The 20585-nt window shown below is 38.5% G+C and overlaps 1 protein-coding gene and 1 pseudogene across 3 annotated transcripts in view; one reads left to right on the top strand and one right to left on the bottom strand.

Annotated features, from left to right (window-relative positions):
* The window catches only part of RASGEF1B (RasGEF domain family member 1B), a 623038-nt gene that overhangs the window by 132184 nt on the left and 470269 nt on the right, over positions 1-20585 (top strand). For all 3 annotated transcript variants that reach the window (XM_074396345.1, XM_074396343.1, XM_074396344.1), the window contains exon 2: positions 4743-4790. In XM_074396345.1, coding sequence (XP_074252446.1) covers positions 4743-4790 — 48 coding nt within the window. The remainder of the gene's footprint in view (positions 1-4742; positions 4791-20585) is intronic.
* On the bottom strand, positions 12426-13019 carry LOC120363605 (large ribosomal subunit protein eL29-like; annotated as a pseudogene).

Here is a 20585-nt window from a genome sequence, read left to right as displayed (position 1 = left end):
CAAGACCCATCAATGCCCTAGCTGTGAACCTATTATAAGCTGGTGCCCCACCAGGTGGCCCACTGAGCCCATGCACTAAGTTTCTCAAAATGTGCCGTAAAGTTTCTTCTTTCCGATTAAGACTAGCTGTTGCGTAGGATCCTTCTCCCATAAAAAGTTTCTTGCATATGTGGTGCCAGTCACCACACAGTAACTCCTCCTACCTTCCCCACTGCCAAGCTATTCTGCTCTCCTTTTCTTCTTGACATTCACTGGTTCCAGAGACCAATCTTGGCGTCCTTGGCTACTAATGCCAGTTAAAGTCGGACTTAGGCAAATTTCTGACCTACTTACCTCTTCTTCATGACTTCCTTCTTTCTTTTGAGGCAGCTATTCATGTAGCATAGTTTTTGTTGCCTTATCTTTCCTTTCTTTTCAAATTTTTTCTCAATTTTTTGAGAAAAGCAAGTTTTTTTTCCTTTCATATCCTCTTCCCATTTTTGCATTTTCCAAGCTAGGACACCGGTGAAAGCAGGCAATAGTCCATCTCTGGTGAGAGCTGGCCTGGGCCACTGTGCGTGCTTCAGGGAACCGTCTAATAGACTTTTTAGTTCCCTTGCTGCTCCTTACCACTAGGCGTCCTGAGTGACCCTATTCATAGCTGCTAAAGATCACAGCAGTGCTGGTGATGCACTTGAATGGAGAAAAGCAAAACCATCCACTTGGGAGGGGAGGGCGAGGGGCATCGGACACATTAGCTGTGAATACCATTTCTTCAAATTTCTATAAAGGCCTCTACAGAATTCCAGAATTTCTACCTGAGTTTTCATCTTCTTCAAATTAAATGTACATTTTGATTTACACTATTGTTCAAGATATATGGAAAAAGTAAAACAGATTCATTATTTTCTGCTTTAATTGTCAGTAGTGTGGTAGATAGCCTATAAAATTATCTCTATGGAGAAAATAAACTCTGGTCTTTAACACCTAACTTATGAGAGAAATCTTTAGAAGGCCGCCAGATTGTACATAGGAAACCCATTCCATAGTATGATATGTGCAACGCAGGTGATCTTTATTAAGTTGACCATCCATTCTGTCAAGACCCAAGAGCTCATTTAATGTCAAATAAAAAAAGGTATTTCTTTAGAATTAAATTGACTTTTAATCCCCCATAGAAATTGAGGGCTTTTCCTTTAAGTCATATTGACTGTCATGACTATAAGTTGTATGCAAAGGCCGTATTTATAGATATTTGTGGGATTTAATGTGGTATAGAAGCCCAGCTAAATTTCCAAAAAATAAAAATAAACACACGATTTGTGTACTTATTATTATTTTTTAATTGGAGAGGTTAAAGAACTGTTGTAGATCTGCTTTTGGGCTAGTGTGAATAATTTGCCAACATTTACACTGTTTCTATTCTCCTAGCCCAAGTTACCACTGTCCTTGGCAGGCAAGTGGTTCTCAGATTATTCTTTGTAGACTGTATATCTACTTCAGTTCTCTAGGGTGCTTGTTAAAATGCACATTGCAGGGAGATATCCTAAACCTACATCTTCTTTCTTGGAATTTTTGGAGTTGGAGTTGGGGAAATTGAATGGTTAACAGCCCCCTAACTGATCTTTCTGAACTCTAGAGTTTGAGAAGCATTGATCCAGACTTTCTTTCTCAGGATTTACACAGTTGACAATGAATGTGATGATAACAGTCTAATTTGATTCAGGGCTTAGTTTTGCTGGACCTCCATTTTCTGGATTTTTGACTTCTTCTTTGGACTAGATTTGTCAGGGCCTATGTATTCGTTTTCTAGGGCTGCCATAATAAAATACCACAGATTATGTAGCTTAAATAGCAGAAATTTATTTTCTCGCAGTTCTGAGAGAGAGTAGAAGTCCAAGATCAAGCTGTCAGCAGGGTTGATTTCCTTTGGAGGCCTCCTCTGTGTATGTGTGTTGTCTATGTCTTAATCTCCTCCTGTTATAGAGATGCCAGTCTTATAAGGACGCCAGATCATATGACCTAATTTTACCTTATTTATCTCCAAAGCCTCTATCTCCAAATACAATTGCATTCTCAGGTACTGGGATTAGAACTTCAATGTATAAATTTTAGTAGGAAATAATTCAGCTCATAACATTCTAGATGGATCTCAAAATGTGATATGAATAAGTAAAAGATGAACACTTGATATCATCTCAAGTTTCTTTCCCCATCCTGGCTTCTGTCCATTAGAAGGGAGTCTACTACTGATTTGTTTCTCTTGTCTAAGGCAGCAGAAGGGAAGTAGGGACAATAACAACTTGCTTTTCATTGGCCTGTTTCTCAAAAGATCTATTTCTTTGCTTTAGGCTCAACTGCTAGGACTAAGGGTGGCAATTCTCAAAGGGAATCTCAGAAGTAAAAACTCTTGTCAAAGCCAGGCGTGGTGGCTCACACCAATAAATCCAGCACTTTGGGAGGCTGAGGAGGGCAGATCACCTGAGGTTAGGAGTTCAAGACCAGCCTCACTAACATGGTGAAACCCTGTCTCTAAAATAAAAATAATAATAAAAACTCTCATTATAATATTAAGAGGACATTCTTTGCCTTTTTTACTGGGTGACATTTGCACTGACTGTGTAGAAGCAATGGCAGCTAAAATTGTTGGTGCTTTAGCATGACTTAGCGGAGTAGCACCAAACTGTATAGTAATCTTTATAATTTCACCTCTGGCATTTACACTGCAGGAAAAAAAAAATGCTTTTTTCATTTAAGAGTGTCCTTACTGAAATACCAAAAATTATGAAGTTTGTTAAATCTCAGCTCTTGAGTACATACCTCTTTAGTATTCTGTGTGATAAAATGGACAGTATGCATATATCACTTTTGGTACATTCAAAGATTCAGTGACTGTTTTGAGGAGGAGCACTGTGCAGTTGAATTGTGAGCTGAACTAGCCTCTTTTTTCATAAATGACCATTTTATCTTAAAAGAACAAGAGATGAACTATGATTATTTAGATTCAGGTGGCTGGCAGACATGTTTACAAAAATGAATGATATAAACGTAATACTTCAAGGAAGCAACTGACAGTGTTTGTTGCCTGTGATAAAATTCAAGCTTTCCAGAGAAAATTAGAATTTTAGAAAGCTTGTATCTGTTATTATGAGCTTAATAGCTTACAAGTAGTTGAAGATTTTTTTCAGGGAGGTTGGTTATTAACAAATGTGATTTTTTGGATATTATATAATGAAATGGGTCAACATTCGGGAATTCTGCATAAGTCACTGAGCCAATGTTTTCAAAATGACCAATGCAAGATGCTGCAAAAGATCTATTCAAAGTGTAAGACAGACCAACACATTTTAATGTAGCAGAGTATAAAATGTTCATGATATGATTTCAAATTATATATTGCAACTAACCCTTAAGAAATGACCACTTGTCAAGTTTTGGTATATTATCAGAGAAGAATATCCACAGTTTTCGGAAAGGATCATTACAAATACTTGTTCCTTTTCCAACCTCACATCTGAGTGAGGCTGGATTTTCTTCATTTACTGAAAGCAAAACCTGTCAAAATAGATGAAATCAAAAGCAGGTATGAGAATCTAGGTATCTTCTTTTTTAACTAAACATTAAATAAATTTGCAAAAATATTAAATGTCATCTCACTAGTTTTTTCTGTTTTGGTATATACATAAATATGTTTTTTAACATGTAATGAACGTATTCTTGCTATTTTAAGATGAATTAATAAATATGTGTTTAAAAATTTCTCAACTCCAGTTTCTAATGAGGTGAATATCAGTAGATATAACCCATATAAACAAAAGCTCTTTGGGAACTTCAGCATTTTTAAAAAGTATAAATGGACTCTAAGACCAAAACGTTTGAGGACTGCTGACTTAGGAAGACATTTTTCTAGCTATGTTGCCACAAATGGTTTAGAGTTAACTTTGATTCATAGTATGCTTAAAAAAATATATATATATATATATATTCACTATGTGAATACTAAATATAGTAAGCCTGACTTGCTTTTTTTCTCATTGGGAGAAAAATCATAATAATGCTCCATATAAAAATATTCTCATGTATGGCTTAATGCCTGGTTTACCTTTGCTAATCCCAGATCAGTTTAGATAATCATGAACAAACTGGCGGGGGTGGGGGAAAGCCCTATATAAGAACTAATGTTTTTGAGAGCTTTTTACAATGTAATGAAATTTTATTTGAATTAACAGATTAAAATCTGCCCTTGGAAATCTTGCATAAGCATGCTGTTTTCTTCATTCTGCCTGTTTTATTGTGTTCCAATTCATAGGATATTTGTTTCTTTACTTTCCTTCTCTTTTTTCTTTCTTGCCTCACTTTTCACCCATTTTATTCCTTCTTTCCCTTTCCTTTATTAGAGCTGTGGGCATTTCTTCATGTGCTGCAGTTTTTAGTTTCTGCCAGTGTCCTCTAAGAAACGATGCTGACTTGGTAAATATGAACAAGGCATTGCCAAAGTGTAGGTCAGTCTTTGCATTTTCAGCTCTAGGACTCAAATAGTTTGTAAATTTCAAGTTTCAGCACTGGAACCTGTGCTGTGTTTCTAGTCTTAGATTTCTAGAGGCTGTGAAGGAAGTTTAGGGGAAAGGATTTTAACTTAAAACTTACACCTATTATTGAAGAAATGACTTCAAAATAAGTTCTATTTATATTACACTATGTTATATGTTATATTAAACTATTATACTATGTTTTTCATATTTCTTTCTCATTCTTTCTTCTAGTCCAAAAGCCATTCCCGAGTTGGCCTGAAATCAAGCACCAAGCAAAAGGTATGTTTTTTCTTCTGCATTGTTCATTATTTTTGGTTTTTCTGCTGAAAAGAATGACTTGTCTTTGGGTGGCCGGGACATACCCAGAAACAAAGTCGTTCTTATTCTCATTTGCTTTGCCTTCATAATAGCAAAACTGAAATGGGAGAGAAATCCTTGAAATGAAATATAATTTGAGGGAGACTCTTGAAACCCAGTGACAGAACCTGAGAATTTTCCCATGGCTTACAAGCAATTCTGAAAGCAAGGTCAGAAGATACAGCATGATATTCAGCTCTTTTATTTTCTAAGCACTTCATGGTGAAGGAATGTGTTCCTATCTCAGTTCATATTTTTACTCAACTTGATTGTCTCAGCATCTGTTGTGGAGAATGACCCTCACTTATGACCTGTGATGAATTGGTTAAAACATGAGCTCTGTGAGTCAGAAAGAATTGGTTTCAATTCTTGGTTCTGCCACTTTGCTATGTGACCTTGAACATATTTGTACCGAGAAGATGATCATGCCCACTAGAGTAGTACACATTAAGGATAAAATGAGATAATATATGTGAAAACACTTATATTCCAGTACCTGGTGCAAAATAGCCTTTTAATAATTTTTAGATTCTATATTTCATTGATAGTTTAGAAATTCAAACAACAGAAAAATTGAAATTACAAAATATTCTCAAACACACATGAATACACACATACACATTTAAATTATGTTAATTCCTGGTGATACATGGGGCAAGTCTGGAGAAGTTCATGTTTAATTTAAGAGAGGTTCATGTTTACATATTATTCTTCCAGTAGAAGTTTGCACTGATGGGAGTACTTGCCTAGCCTTTCAGGATAATAAACATAGTAACTCAGAATACCTTTCTTGATGCCAGTTTGTCAGAGAAAGAAACACTGTAGAAATTCAAAGCATCTAAGAGGTGATGAAGAGAATTAAGAAAGGCAACATATGTGGAAGCACTAAACTTGTGCCTGTGTAAACAGTAGCTGTTTTTGTTAGAGAAACATATTGATTAGGAAGATGGACAGACCGAGGTTTCCAACCAGCTCCAACACTTATCGCATAATAAGAGCTAACATTGCTATAGCAAGCCCTATGCTCCAGGTACAATAGGAGCACTTTTTCTCAGTGACCTAATGAGGTAGGTGCACTTGTTTCTTAGGGCTTATCAGGAGAATATTACACCAATAATTGGAACAGGGAATATAACTGGTTAACTGGTTGTAATGTTTTAACTGGTAATGAAAAGGGTAGAAAGAGAGCTGTAAGGTATCAGGTAGGTACCAAGCAATTCCAGGGAGCAGCTGCCATCTCCAGGGCTGAGGGAGCAAAGGAAAGACCTGGGATTACTAACGCTTCCTGGACACTTAGAGGAAGGGCCCCATGCAGCTGAAAGTCAGACCTCTGAGGAAGAGGCAGGTGCCAGTGTCCCGGGGGGCACATAATGAAGCTGATTCTGGAAAAACTAGAAACTGGGTCAGTGGCTCTGTAGGAAAGAAAGGATAGTATTGCTGAGGAGAAGCTCACGGGAAGCACGCAGGAAAGAGCAAGTCCCATCTTCCTCCCTCTGGCTCTGCCCCTCTCGCTAGCACCCCACACTGGCAGATATAAGAAGCAGCAGCTCTGGAAATTTGGTTAGGTGGCTCACAGAGTTCCAGACCCAGCATCACAAAGCTGATTATAGAAAGGTGGGCTTGGAGGTGAGTGACTATTATTTAGTAACTGGCAAAATTATTAGCTCAATTTTTCCGATGAAGAAACCAACACACAGATATGTTAAGCTGTGTTTGTCCAGAGTCACACTGCTAGGAAGAGGCAGAAGCAGAATTTAAACCTAGTCAATCTGGATCCAAAAGTTTATGCCTTTAACCCCTTAAACAAGTGACTGTGGACAGAAACACTTGTCTGAGTCTTTTTTAAAAATCTGCAAAATTGAAATAATACTTCTTAATGTGTAGGGCTATCGTAAGGGTTAAACAAAACAATATAAATGATGTACCGATTATACTTCTTGGCATGTAGTAGGTTCTCAGTAAATACTAATTCTTGTTAAATATATTTTTCTTGTTTTAAGTATGAGAAGTTCATTTTGCCTTGGTCACTTTATGTGTATTTATGAAAGTATCTATATTGCCTTTGCCTTGGAGTGGTTCCATCACCAGTGGGTTGTTTATTTAGCTGATTATTATTCCTCCAACTTAACATATTTTAAAGTTTCCTTTGTTGGAAAGTAAACAGCAGAGAGAAGTTAATCCTGGAGCTTGGTCAATGGAGGCTTTGTTGAGGATGGCTTTAAAAACTCAAATTCCAAAACCTAAAATGCAATTAAAAAAATAAAAATTAAAAAAAAAATAAAACACAGAAGACCCGCTTCTAAAAAAAAAAAAAAAAAAAAAACTCAAAATTTATCAGGGGCTATGTGGGGCTATGTCAGAGCACAGAATGAGTCTTTCACTTCAGATTTTAAGCAGTGAGAGAAATCATTAAACATATTCATTATTTAATGCAACAATTATTTATTGTGTGCCTAATTGTACTGGATGCTCTGCTGGCCATCAAGGGTGATATAAACACTGACAGACGGGCCCTGCTTTCAAGTCTGTTTCTTACAGCTTAGTAGTGAGTATGATGCAACACCTCAGCTGCACATAATTCCTCACTCTTTTTCATCTTGGCAGGTGTGTTATGTGTGTGTATGTCTCACTACATAGGTGTAATGCTATCTTGTGAGTAAAATACTATTAGGCCTATGACCGAGTTGACTTATGTCCAAGGGAGATTAACGGGTGTAGGGAGGTATGAGGGGAGGGCAGTTGCTTCCCCCGAAGGTCAGTGATAATTAACTAGGGAAGAGACAGTGTCAAACTAGATACTGGGAATTAGTGGGAAAGGCTGGGAGGCCAGGCACACTGGAAATCTCTTGGGTTCCTGGTGGTAGGTGATAAGAAGTTTGTATGCAGGGATGTGAGAGTTAAAGAGTCCAGGCTGAATGCCATGATGCTTAATGGGCCTTTTTGCTCTAATGTGGTTGATAGCTTGGGAGACAGGGCCTAGGACAGCCAAGACCTTAGAGTCTTGGTAGTAGGTAAATGTGATCAGCTCAGGAACCTCTTTTATATAAGTCAGACTTCTTAAAAACTGTTTATTCCCCCTCTATGTTTACTTTTCTTTTGTCTAAAAGTGCCAGCTGCCTGAGTAGCCCTAAGTGAACTAACAGAAAAGCTTTGTGTGGGCACTTCAGTCAGAACTTTAAGGTGAGGCTGGCCTTGGAGGCCAGTAAGGTGTAGTAGTGGTGTCCAGGATCATCATGAGAAAATTCCAAGGTCATAGTCATGTGCCCAGGGTCTTGTAGTGTTTTCTGGAAATTCTGGAAGAATCAAAGAGATTAGATTTTGTGGAGATATAGTCTGTAGGATATAGGAATATCCAAAACCTGTCCTTGATCCCTGTGGCTCAAGAGAATCAGAGGAAAATAAATAAATACAGGACAAAAACTTGCACATGAATATTGCTTTCTTAATGTAGAACTTCAGTGAGCTAGGCTGAGAGAAATAGAAGACTCTTTTGTCTCCTTTCCATAAAATCTACTCACTACTCCCTAAGTATCTTTTCAAGAGTAATAACAATAGTAAAATAATATTCAGTCAATGGTCTGGTTGCTTTGCAAACACTGAGTGGTTGCATTGTTTTCATTAAAAAAATTTTTTTTAGATTATACTTTATTTTTTAAGAGCAGTTTTAGATTCACTGTAAAATTGAGTGGAAGGTACAGAGATTTCCCATATACCCTCTGCTCCTTACCCATGCAAAGCGTCCTGCATTGTCAATATCCTTTACCAAAGTAGTACCATTTATTACAATTGATGGGCCTGCATGGACACATCATTATCACTCAAAGACCATACCTTACATTAAGGTTCATTCTTGGTGTGTTAGGTCATTCTTGTGTTGCTATGAAGAAATACCTGAGAGTGGATAATTTATAAGGAAAAAAGTTTTAATTGGCTCGTGGTTTTGCAGGCTGTACAAGTGTGGTGCTGGTTTCTGCTTCACTTCTGGGGAGGTCTTAGGAAGCTTGGCAGAAGGCAAAGTGGATGAGGCATGTCACATGATAACAGCAGGAGCAAGAGAGAGAGCAAGGGGCAAGATTTCACACACTTTTCATTAGTCAGTTCTTGTGAGAATTCACTGTCACGAGAACAGCACCAACACTGATGGGGCTTAACCATTCATGAGAAATCTGCCCCCATGATTCAGTAGCCTCCTGCCAAGCCTCACCTCCAACATTAGGGATTACAATTCAACATGGGATTTAAAGGGGATAACATCCAATCTATATAACTTGGTGCATTACATTATATGCTTTTGACAAATGCATAATGATATGTGTCATTACAGTATTACCATAGAATAGTTTCATTGTCCTAAAATCCTCTGTGCTCTGGCTTTCATCCTTCTCTTCCCTCCACCACTGGCAACCACTGATCTTTTTACTGTTTTCATAGTTTGCTTTTTCCAGAGTGTCACATAGTTGGAATGATACAGTATGTAGCCTTCTCAGGTTGCCTTTTTTCACTAAGTAATATGCATTAAAGTTTCCTTCATGTCTTTTTATGGCTTGATAGCTCTGACCCTTTCAGCACTGAATAATATTCCATTGTCTGGCTGTACCACAGTTTATCTATTGGTCTAATGAAGGACATCTTGGTTGCTTTCAAGTTTTGGCAGTTATGTCTATTCCTGTTGGATGGATGTAAGTTTTCAACTCTTTTTTTTTTTTTTTGGTAAATACCAAGGAGTGTGATTGCTGGGTTGTATGGTAAGAAGATGTTTAATTTTGTAAGAAACTGCCAAACTGTCTTTTGCATTCTCATCAGCAATGAAAGAATTCTTATGGTTTCACATCATTGCTAGCATTTGGTATTGTCGATGTTCTGGATTACAGGCATTTTGATAGGTATACTGTGGTAACTCATTGTTTTAATTTGCATTTGCCTGATAACATGTGATATGGAGCATCTCTTCATATGATTATTTGCCATCTGTATATCTTTTTTGGTGAGGTATCCACTAACATCTTTGGCCAATTTTTAATCTGGTTGTTTTCGTTCTCATTGTTGAGCTTTGAGAGTTCTTTGTATATTCTGGATAACAGTTTTTTTAAAAATCAGATCTGCCTTTTGCAAGTTCTGTCTCCCTGTTTGTGGCTTATCTTTGGATTCTTTTGAAGTGTCTTTTACAGAGGAGAAAATTTTAATTTTAATAAAGTCCAGCTTATCAGTTCTTTCATGGACCATGTCTTCTTGTTTTCATTCCATTTTTTTCTGAAAGAAAATTGATTTGCTAAAGTCTATAGTTAATAGAGTGTTTTAAATATCCTCAGTCCCCCAGTCAAACATTTCACAATGCCATGGTGTTCAGTGATCTTGAATTTACTATATCCTTTTTCCTATCAAAGCCATCTTCTCAGATCAAGTAAATACACTCACAGTAAGTTACACTTGATTTATATGACTTGGAGTCTAATATTTCCTAAAGGTATTTGCATTTTAATAGGTTGCAGAAGGGTACATGTTAGCAAGCAGTGCACATGTTTTGGTTGGTAGAAAGATCTTATCTTTGCTCTTAAAATTACATCGTTTACCTTCAAGATTAATTTGGCAGGAAACATTAACTGGTTAGATGGCCTAGGGTCAGAATGCATATCATTGGTAGGGAGCCAATACTCCAGTTTGGAGCATTGAGGCTAGCACTTTTGTATGCAGTCCATGATCTTCCTCCTATGCCAATTCCCCATGAACCTCCTCACTTAGGAGTGTAGTGTCCTTCATATCCACTCAACTGCAAACTTTCCTCCAAAGAGAGGTTGTATTTTATTAATATTTGTAATTTTTCCCAACTTCCTTCTCTCTAGTATCTGAGAGCTTCATAAATCGTGGTAAGAACACCCTGCGACCCACTTTACAGCAGAGCAAACAATGCCATGGGCAGTGGTGATGCCTAATGTTAGTCCCAGGTCCCTGGAGAAGTAGCTTTTGATTTTTCCTGCTAAGGACTGAAAAAGGCTCTTGAACATTTCTAATGTTATTCATGTTTTCTCATTTGATTCTAATGCTCCATCAGCAGTGTTCTTTTGCCCTTCTAATCCCTCCACTCATTCCCCGTCCCTTGCCACCATGCACAGCCTCCATCACTTTCAGCATCCTGCACCAGAGTGGTACATTTGTTATCATCAGTGAAGTCATGTCGATGCTTCATTATCACCCAGAGTCCATAGTAGTTTACATTAGGGTTCACTTTTGGTGAACATTCTAGGGGTTTGATAAATGTATTATGGCATGTATCTATCTAATATTATAGTATCAAACAGAGTAGTTTCACTGCCCAAAATACTCTTGTGCACTGCTTGTTAATCTCCCCTCCCCTCAACTCCTGACAACCACTGAACTTTTTACTGTCTCCATTGTTTTTGTTTTTTTTTTCTTTGAGATGGAGTCTTGCTCTGTTACTCAGGCTGGAGTGCAGTGGTGTGGTGTTGGCTCACTGCAACTACCACCTCCTGGGTTCAAGTGATTCTCCTGCCTCAGCCTCCTAAGTAGCTGGCATCACAGGCACCTGCCACCACAACTGGCTAATTTTTGTATTTTTAATAGAGACAGGGTTTCACCACGATGGCCAGGCTGTTCTCGAACTCCCAACCTTAAATGATCTGCCTGCTTTGGCCTCCCAAAGTGCTAACATTACAGGCGTGAGCCACCACACCCAGCTGTCTCCATTGTTTGGTCTGTTCCAGAATGTCACATAGTTGGAATAATGCAGTATATAGCCTTTTGAGATTGGCTTCTTTCATTTAGTAATATGCATTTAGATTTCCTCCATGTATTTTCACGGTTTGATGGCTCATTTGTTTTTAGCACTGAATAATGTTCTGTTTTCTGGATACATCACAGTTTATTTTTTCATTCACCTACTGAAGGACGTCTCAGTGTCTTTCAAGTTTTGGCAGTTATGAGTAAAGCTACTATAAACATCTATGTGCAGGTTTTTGTGTGGATGTGTTTTCAACTCATTTGGGTAAAAACCAAGGAGCACAGTTACCGAATCAATTTTCATTTACCTTTTTTCCATCACAAATGACTCAGAGCCTTTGCTCTATTTCTCTCAAGTATCTGATCCAACTTTTGTGCTTTTTCACTTGTGCTTCCTTGGTTTTGGCCATGTGTTTCTTGCATTAAGCCTCCAGAGTGTCCAAGAATAATCCATGTTCCCTTGGAGGAATGTAAGAAAGAGTCAGATGCTATATAACAGTAATTCAGGGAAGTGTTTTTGTTTTTGAGGTGGAGTCTCACTCTGTCTCCAGGCTGGAGTGCAGTGTCGTGATATTGGCTCACTGCAGCCTCTGCCTCCTGGGTTCAAGCGATTGTTCTGCCTCAGACTCCTGAGCAGCTGGAACTACAGGCATGTAAAATCACATCCAGCTATTTTTTTTGTATTTTTAGTAGAGACGTGGTTTCACCATGTTGGCCAGGATGGTCTCCATCTCTTGACCTCGTGATCCACCTGCCTCAGCCTCCCAAAGTGCTGGGATTATAGGGGTGAACCACCATGCCTGGCCCATGCAGGGAAGTTTTTTTTTTTTCCTCCCTCAGATTTATTTGTACAAATAGCACAGGAGGACCCCAGCCCCATGCAGATGGCAGCCCCGGGGGGTCGCACCAGTCCTTCTGTCCTCACATTGGCAGAGATATCTACTCTGAAGCCTTTGTAGGGGCCTGGGCACCTTTGGGAGCCTGAGCTGGAACTGAAGCTGGAGGTGCAGCCTGGGCCTTGTTTTGATCCTTGGCCTTGGCCTTGGCCTTTGGCCGGCAGAGCCTGAGCCCCTTGGCAATGCGAGCACGAGCATGCTTCCCAAGCTTGGGGTGGGCAATGTAGGCAAGTCGATCAAGCTTTCGGCTGACACACGCCTTTGGGATCTTGGGCTTAACCTCCTTGGGCTTTCCGAGGGCCATGATGGCCTCGGCACGTGCACTCATGGCCTTGGCATTGCTGGCCTGCATCTTCTTTAGGCCCTTCTTGTTGTGCTTCTTGCCAGAGCGCATGGTCCTCAGGAACTTGGGGTCCACCCGCTTAAGAGATTCGTATCTTTCTGATCGGGGTTTCTTGATACCATTTCTGTGCCATTTTCAGGACTGGTTGTGTGTGGTGTGGTTCTTGGACTTGGCCATGTCTGCACCTAAGCTGCGCTTCCTGAAGCTCCTAAGACCGGAAGAGCTTTTTTTTTTTTTTTTTTTTTTTTTCAGGGAAGTTTTTAATGTAGCAACTAGATTTGGACAAGTCAAGAAGTAGAAACCAGAGGATGAGTTTATAGCACCCAAGAGTTAAATTCAAGTCTTTCCTTGCAGGGATGAGTTTATAGCACCCAAGAGTTAAATTCCAGTCCTTCCTTGCAGTTCCTACTGTCATTAGAAAGAGTAATTTGGGCCTTTTTCATCACTATAAGGGTCTTAACACTGAATCTACCTTAAAAGAAAATAAAAGTCACAGCTTTCTGGTGGTCACAATTGCCCTTAAAGCTCCTGACAGGAGATAGAAAGCGAATCAGGCTCCCTAGAGCAGAGCCTATATTATCTTTAGACCAATGTTATCTTTCTGCGGCTTGTGAAAGGTGCCCAGTGGCTTTCTGGAAGATGCTGCCTGAATAAAAGTGATAAAACAAGCAAGCTGAATTTAAAAGTTAGAGATCCTCTCTACAGACTCACAACAATAGGGACTTTAGGAGAGTCTATTATTTCTATTTTTTTTTCCCAGAAAAAATGCTGACTTAACATGTTAATATTTTGGTTAATTAAAAAATACTAATTAACTTTTCTAGATAGAGGGAAATTTTTGAGGCAAGTATTATTCAAAAGAACAAAGGCTATGTATTAGACAGACTGACACTAATTTTTACAGTCATCTCTTTGAATTTTAGCCATAAAAAGACCCAAAAGGACAAACTTGGCATTTTAGCAATGTAAGTCAAGTTCTATTGCCATGAGCTCCAGGGGACAGGCTGTCCAGTGTCCAGTGCTTTTATTCTTCTTGAACTTGTGTTATATTGACTAGTGTTTGGAGACTATGAGCCTGGGTCTGAGACTTTGAGAATACATCATACATTTTTAAAAAATTTTGTTTGTAATTGACAAATAATAATTGTATATCTTTATAGGGTCCAATGTGCCATAGATTTTTTAATGTGATAGCATGTGTTAAATGGAAATTAAAGTCATTTCACTTTTTGTCTTATACCTTTTCTCTTCCCTTGCCTTGCTAAAGAGCAACCTAAATCTTACCGAGGTGTGTACTCCCCGCATATCCCACTGGCTCCCATCAAGGATCTCCTTCACTTCCATCTTCTCTTCCTTAATTTTCAAATATCCTGAGACATCCCAAAGATAGACTGCATGCTCAGATTTGCTTAAGTTACAGCGAGGCATCTCAAACTCAGAAGAGTGGGCTTCAGGAATGGTGTAGGCCAATGGCTTTAGAAGTCCTCTTCAGCAAAGAACAGGTGTATTCTTGTAAATTCTGTGAGAAGGCCCAAGCTGGATTGCTCTAAGCATTTACCTTGTATTTCTGGAGCAAAGGAAAAATAATAGTGCCTCAGAGTACAGCTCACCTTGTTAAATATTCAACATAGTCACTTCCCAGTTCCCCTGTGGTTCTCTGAGTTTCAGCAAGTTTCTTCAAGCTCATCCTCTAGAGTGCATTTCTAAACTGTAAGTTAAACCCAGTGTTTTGGAATGACAGTCACTCTTGGAGGTGGGATCTAGGTGAGGTTTTGCTGGGAAATGTTGGAAAGGAGCTGTAAAGCCACCCAAATGTGATGCAACTTTTTTTTCTTCTTGAAGGGACTGACAACTGGAAAACTCATGTCACAACTCAGAAAAGCTGGTCAGACTGTTATGAGGTCAAAATTTTAATTTTGTGTCTCTACCTCCTTTATTTTAGGTTAATTAAAACAAAGGTTTTCATAAAGAAAATCTTCAATTCCTCATAAATGTCCAAGATAAGATTTAAGAAGAGTGAAAATCCATCTCATTTCTCCCACTTCTTATGACAAATATCATTCTCTGTGCAGAGATTAGAAAATCAGGCTGGGCGCAGTGGCTCACATTTGTAATCTCAGCACTTTGGATAGCCAAGGTGGGAAGACTACTTGAGGTCAGGAGCTCAAGATTAGCCTAGGCAACATAGCCAAGACCCCATTTCTGCAACAAAATTTAAAAAAATTAGTCAGACATAGTGGCACACCTGTAGTCCTAGCTACTTGAAAGATTGAGGTGGGAGGATTGCTTGAGTCCAAGAGTTAGAGATTACAGTAAGCTATGATCATGCCACTGCACTCTAGCCTGGGTGACAGAGTGAGACCCTATCTCAAAAAAAAAAAAAAAAAATTCACAATTTAGTTATGTTTTATTTTGCCCATTTGAATGATTTTAAAAAATACTGAGCCAATATTTTAAATGTGAGTGTTTTCACATAAATACCTGTATTTCTGGCTTGTTTTAAAAAATTGGAATATCTGGAAAGTTATCATGGATTTCCAAATGCTAATGATCAACCATGATGAGGGATACCTACTCCCTCTAAACAGGGCAAGGCACCTGCAGTTAACCACAGTCCTCACATTTTCATGTTATATTCCTGATCCTTTCCAACTCAAGCCTCTCACTACCTTCCCAGCCCCTAGTAGCACTGAAGTCTTTGACTTGTAATCTATGGGATACTATGCTACTATTTTCACTAAGGAGTTCAAAGTCCTTATGTTTTACCTGAGCTCAACCCTGGGCTGTCTTGCAAACATATTCTATTTGGCAAATTCATTAATTATGGTTCAGATTTTCTTTGAAACATATTAGGCTCCAACAAAATTAATTTGAACAAATATTCCTTGTTTTAAACTTATTTTCTTGCAATGCATTATGACATTAATACTTTTTAGTAAATGATAATTCCATTTCATACAATCTTGCATTTCCAAAGAGTTCCTGGACTTACAGAATGACAGTTCTACATTCTATTTAAGCTAAGAATAATTTTCTATTAAGATGAAATGAAGGATAGATATTAACACATGAATATGTTGGCTTCCTACATAATTACGTTAGTCCAAGTTCATATATTATTCCAAACATGAATCTTTCAGGCCAAAATACATTCTCAAACATCCATACCTAATCATAAAACAACCAATGTAGGGATTAAATAGGAGGGAGAAATATTAATATATTCACAAAAGGGAGAAGTAGCAAGGAAAATCTGGACTTGAACATGTAAATGATAGGATTCTGTATTGATGGGTCCAGAACCTCCAGAACCATGACCAGGTTTGGGTTTAAGGTAAGGTAAGTGAGACAGGCACAGAATTTAAGAGGGTTCCAACAATCTCAGTTACCTCTGCAAATAATTTATTAATAAGATCTATTATTTCCCATCCTCCCCATTTTACAGCTGAACAAACTGAGGCTTAAAGATATTGAATAACTTGTCCAAGGTAACCGCTAATAATTGACAGAGGCAGGATCCAAACAGCTTGACTCCAGAACCTACCCATGTCCATGAACTATAAAGTCTAGTACTGCTTGGCTGACTCAGCCCACAGTTAGATCGTCACGCTCATTGGATGTTGACGTGACTCCACTATCCTGATGGTACCTACGAGGTTCATGACCTCAGTACAGCCGTACATAGACTGGCTGGGAGCTGAATTAATTTAGTGGGAAGATATGACCTGTTGGTTTTCTTGTACTTCACGCCTTCTGTTCGATGCAGTGTCAGGGAGGAGAGGGAGGAGAAGGATGCAGGGAGAGAAGGAACGGGAACAAATCAGGAAATACATAGACACAGAGAGAGACTGGAACCTAAAGACCAAAATGATGAACAGATACCTGTGGTTGCTGGAGGCAAGAGCAGTGGGGAAGGGACTGCTTCACTATAAACTTTGAGCCCAGAATGGAGAGCACAGGGGCATCCTGCAGCTGAAGAGAATTCACATAACTCATACTAGAGCTGTACTGAGATGACCTTCCAGTCTCTGGGAGTGTGTCTGAAGTTACTCGAGGTTGTTTTCTGGCTTCCTTGTTGTGTTCTTCTCCTATCCTTCCCTAAAAATCCATTTTGAATTAAAAAAATTTTTTTTAAATTGACAGTTCATATATTAATAAAAATAGCCTAAGGTGTTTAATGCAACTCAGAAGAGCCCAGTGGGCCCCATTCTTGCTTTCAGGACTCCCTATTCCCCATCTGAGGTATCTATCCTCCTGTCTTTTCACTGACCTCCCCTTTTCCCTGGCCTCTGCCTCCCTACCCATCATTACGCTAATATAAGAGCCTTTATCAGCCAAGCCATGTTTTCCCTTTGCCATGCTTCATGAAATAGTAAAGAACCCAGTTGTCTGTGCTCCTGCAGCTGGGAGTGCTTCATTATCTGTCAGTTTCTCTATGCCTTCAGGGCCTGAAGCAGAGGGTGAGGAGAGGGCTGGCAGGTCTGAGAGGGAAGGAATGCAGAGCTAAGACCGAAGTTCTGTAACATTTGCAGTACATTGGAAGCATGTCTGTCTATTTTACAGGAATATTTCCTGTAGAATATTTACCTTCAATTTCAGATTTGCTGCTACTGCCATAACCAGATTTAAAATACATTTGGTAGGTTTTCCAGCTCCACTTAGCTCATTAAAAATATTTAACTCTCTAACTCAGCGATTCTCAGTCCTGTCACACTCAATAACCCATTTGGCAATAAATATTTAACATTTTGTAATGATGACTCCTTTATTACTTGTGTGGATTATATAACCTATTTATGCATATTTTTAAAAATTCTCTAACTGTACAAGAAAAAATAACAGGAAATTAAGTAAATAAATAAATATCAATATTGGGCAGGACTCTACCAGAGAAATATAAGTCTATCAGGTATTTTTACCTCTTTTTAGCTGGGACTGTGAATAATGCAGTCTGATAAGGCATTTTATATTAGCCCCTCAGAGCAATGAGTGGTTAATATGTGAGTACTGTTATATTCCATGACATGGTTGCCTGAAAGGGTGACTGTGGCAAGTGGAATAATGGTTCCTCTCAAAATGTCCATGTCCCAAACACTGGAACCTGTGAATACGTTGCCTTACATGGCCAAAGGTACTTTTTGGATATGATTAAGTTAAGGATCTTCAGATAGGGAGGTTATACTGAATTGTCTGGTGGGCCTAATGAATCACAAGGGTCCTTGTAAGAGAGAGGCAGGAGTGTTAGATATAGAGAAGGGAGTGCGACAGCAGAGGCTGGAGTGAACCAGGGCCATGAGCCAGTGTATGCCAGCATCCACTAGAAGCTACAAAAGGCAAGAGAAGGGATTATCCTTAAAAATTCCTGAAGGACCACAGCCCAGTGGGTCACTTTAGACTTCTGATATCTAAAATTGTAAGAGAATAAATTTGTGTTGTTTGAAGCCCCTATGTTTGTGGTGATGGTGATTTCTTACAGCAACGATAGGATGCTAATACAGCCATCAACTCTTGGAAAATTCTGAACTATCAAAGTACTTTATAAAATTTATGTGATAGCTTCCTTCTTAAAAATTCATTATGCATTCAAAGTGTGCAAAAATATGTTGTAATTATATGTAAAACAAAGCTTGATTCTAGACTCAAATAATTATCAGGATTTTCCTTCCATTGCCTACCAAGTCTTCTGTTTTCTCATTCTTATGTCCCCTCTCTTCTCTGCTCTCACCCACTTGCAGTTTTTGGTTTATATTTCATGCCAAGCAATTTAGCTTCCTTTTGAGGTCTTCTTGCAGACAATGGCCTTGTGGCTTTGCCTTGCCTTTGCAGAGCAGCCCTTTAAGATGTTTTCCACAACCCTGGTTCCTTCCTCAAGGATGCCCGCTGCTAAAATTATTGTATGAGGAAGTTGCTCCTCCTTCAGCCTAAAATGACCTTCAGCTTCTAGTTCCCGAGTTTGGCTGATGCTCAATGGTCCTTCAGAACTCACCTGAGGTGCCTTATTTTCCAAGCAGCATCTTTCACCTCTACTTTCTCGAGGTGAAACTTACATATCTTTTATCTTTTACCTACTTTGTTTTTTCTGTGTGCAAACACTATGCTGAGTGCTTTAAATATATTTTGTCATATATCTTCTTTATCAATCCTATGAATTATTATTTATCTTCACTTTATAATGAAGAAACTGAGACCCAAAGAGTAAATATTTAAGATTTATGGATTAAAAAATAAAGGAATCTTGTTATTAGAAACCTTGATGTTTATAAAAGATTGAGTTTCAAAGGATTATCTTTAAAAGGATTAGATGTTTACAATCTTTTACCCATTAGTTATCATTTATTATGTTTGCATGTACATAGAGAAAAGTTTTCAGAATATACCCCAAACTCTTCAGGATGCCTGGGCTTACTTTATACCTTTGTGTCATTTGAACTTTTTACAATAGTCAATTAGTGGGGTCTAACTTATTTGACCTTCATATATAAAATTTAAAGAAAAGAATTAAAGGTTTTAATGGTATTTAAAATATTTTCTAGGCCAATTCCTTGCTTTTATGTTTTTAAATATAATTTTTCATGTGCAAATAACAAATTTCATTCACATACTGATTAGCTCCATACATACTTACTCGAGTGTCACTATGAACCAGGTTCGGTTCTAGGCATAGGGTATGGCAGTGAATAAGAAAGACGAGGGCTTTGGCTCTGTGATCTCACATTCCAATGGGGAATGTGTTCAACACTCTAGCAGGCAGCCATGGTATTATGAAAAGAAAGCAAGCAAGGTAAGGGTAGAGAATGGTGGGGAGGTCTCTGATATATAGCCAAAGGAGGTCTCTCTGGGGATCTGGTGTGTGAGCATGGGCCTGGGTAAAGTCAGGAAAAAAGCCATGTAAACATCCAGTGAAGTGTGTTGCAGAGTGTCATTTGTAATTTTTATGTAGCAATTTGGGTTTTATTTTGAAATTAGAGTTACTCATATCAAAGATATCTATTGAGCATGTACTGGGTGATTGGTGGGTGGGGTTGGGGTGGATAACAGGGGAATCTGAGACCTGACCTTGGCCACCTTGTTTATAATCTTGATGAGAATTGAGAAAAAATACACATGTAAAAATACGGAATAGTAAAACATTACGGAATTATTTGACACTAAATTATATGACACGGATTCTAGGTTTTGAGGGACACCTTTGGGCTTTCATCTTTTAGAAGTAATTTTGTTAGATTCAAACATTTTTAAGGATAAGGCAGGAGAACTAAAGTAAGAAGGTGAGAAAGATTTTCTTTAATGGAACTTCAGTTCTCATTCCTGTAGGGATCTCCTTCTCTTAGGAGGCTACTTAGGGAGCTTGCGAAATATGATTCTGACTGGAGATGGGAATCTCTGTTGGAAACCAGACAGTTGATTTACAGTATATGGCATCCACAGATGTGGTGGGTTTCCTTGGACCCAGACTCTTGAGTCAACTGAAGTATGGTGGGAAGGGTAGCGAATATGTTATTTTTCTTGCTTCTCTTCCCTACGGCTCCCATGTGCTATCAACAACTGAGATTTTAATTTAGACTTAGAATCAAATTGAGACTGTGCATTGTCTTGCACCAGACTTAGTTCATTTGGGGATGTCAATAAATGATTTGTGACTAGAACATGAATATGCTAACAGTATTTGTGCTAGTGGGATTATGACAGTTGCTGTATTTTTCAGGTTTTCTGCTTTCCACAAATCCTGATTGTTCATAACAC

Source organism: Saimiri boliviensis, chromosome 3 (genome assembly GCF_048565385.1).
Source record: "Saimiri boliviensis isolate mSaiBol1 chromosome 3, mSaiBol1.pri, whole genome shotgun sequence".
Classification (NCBI taxonomy): Eukaryota; Metazoa; Chordata; class Mammalia; order Primates; family Cebidae; genus Saimiri; species Saimiri boliviensis.
The sequence above is the reverse complement of the archived record's forward strand: the minus strand, read 5'-3'. Positions and strand labels throughout refer to the sequence as shown.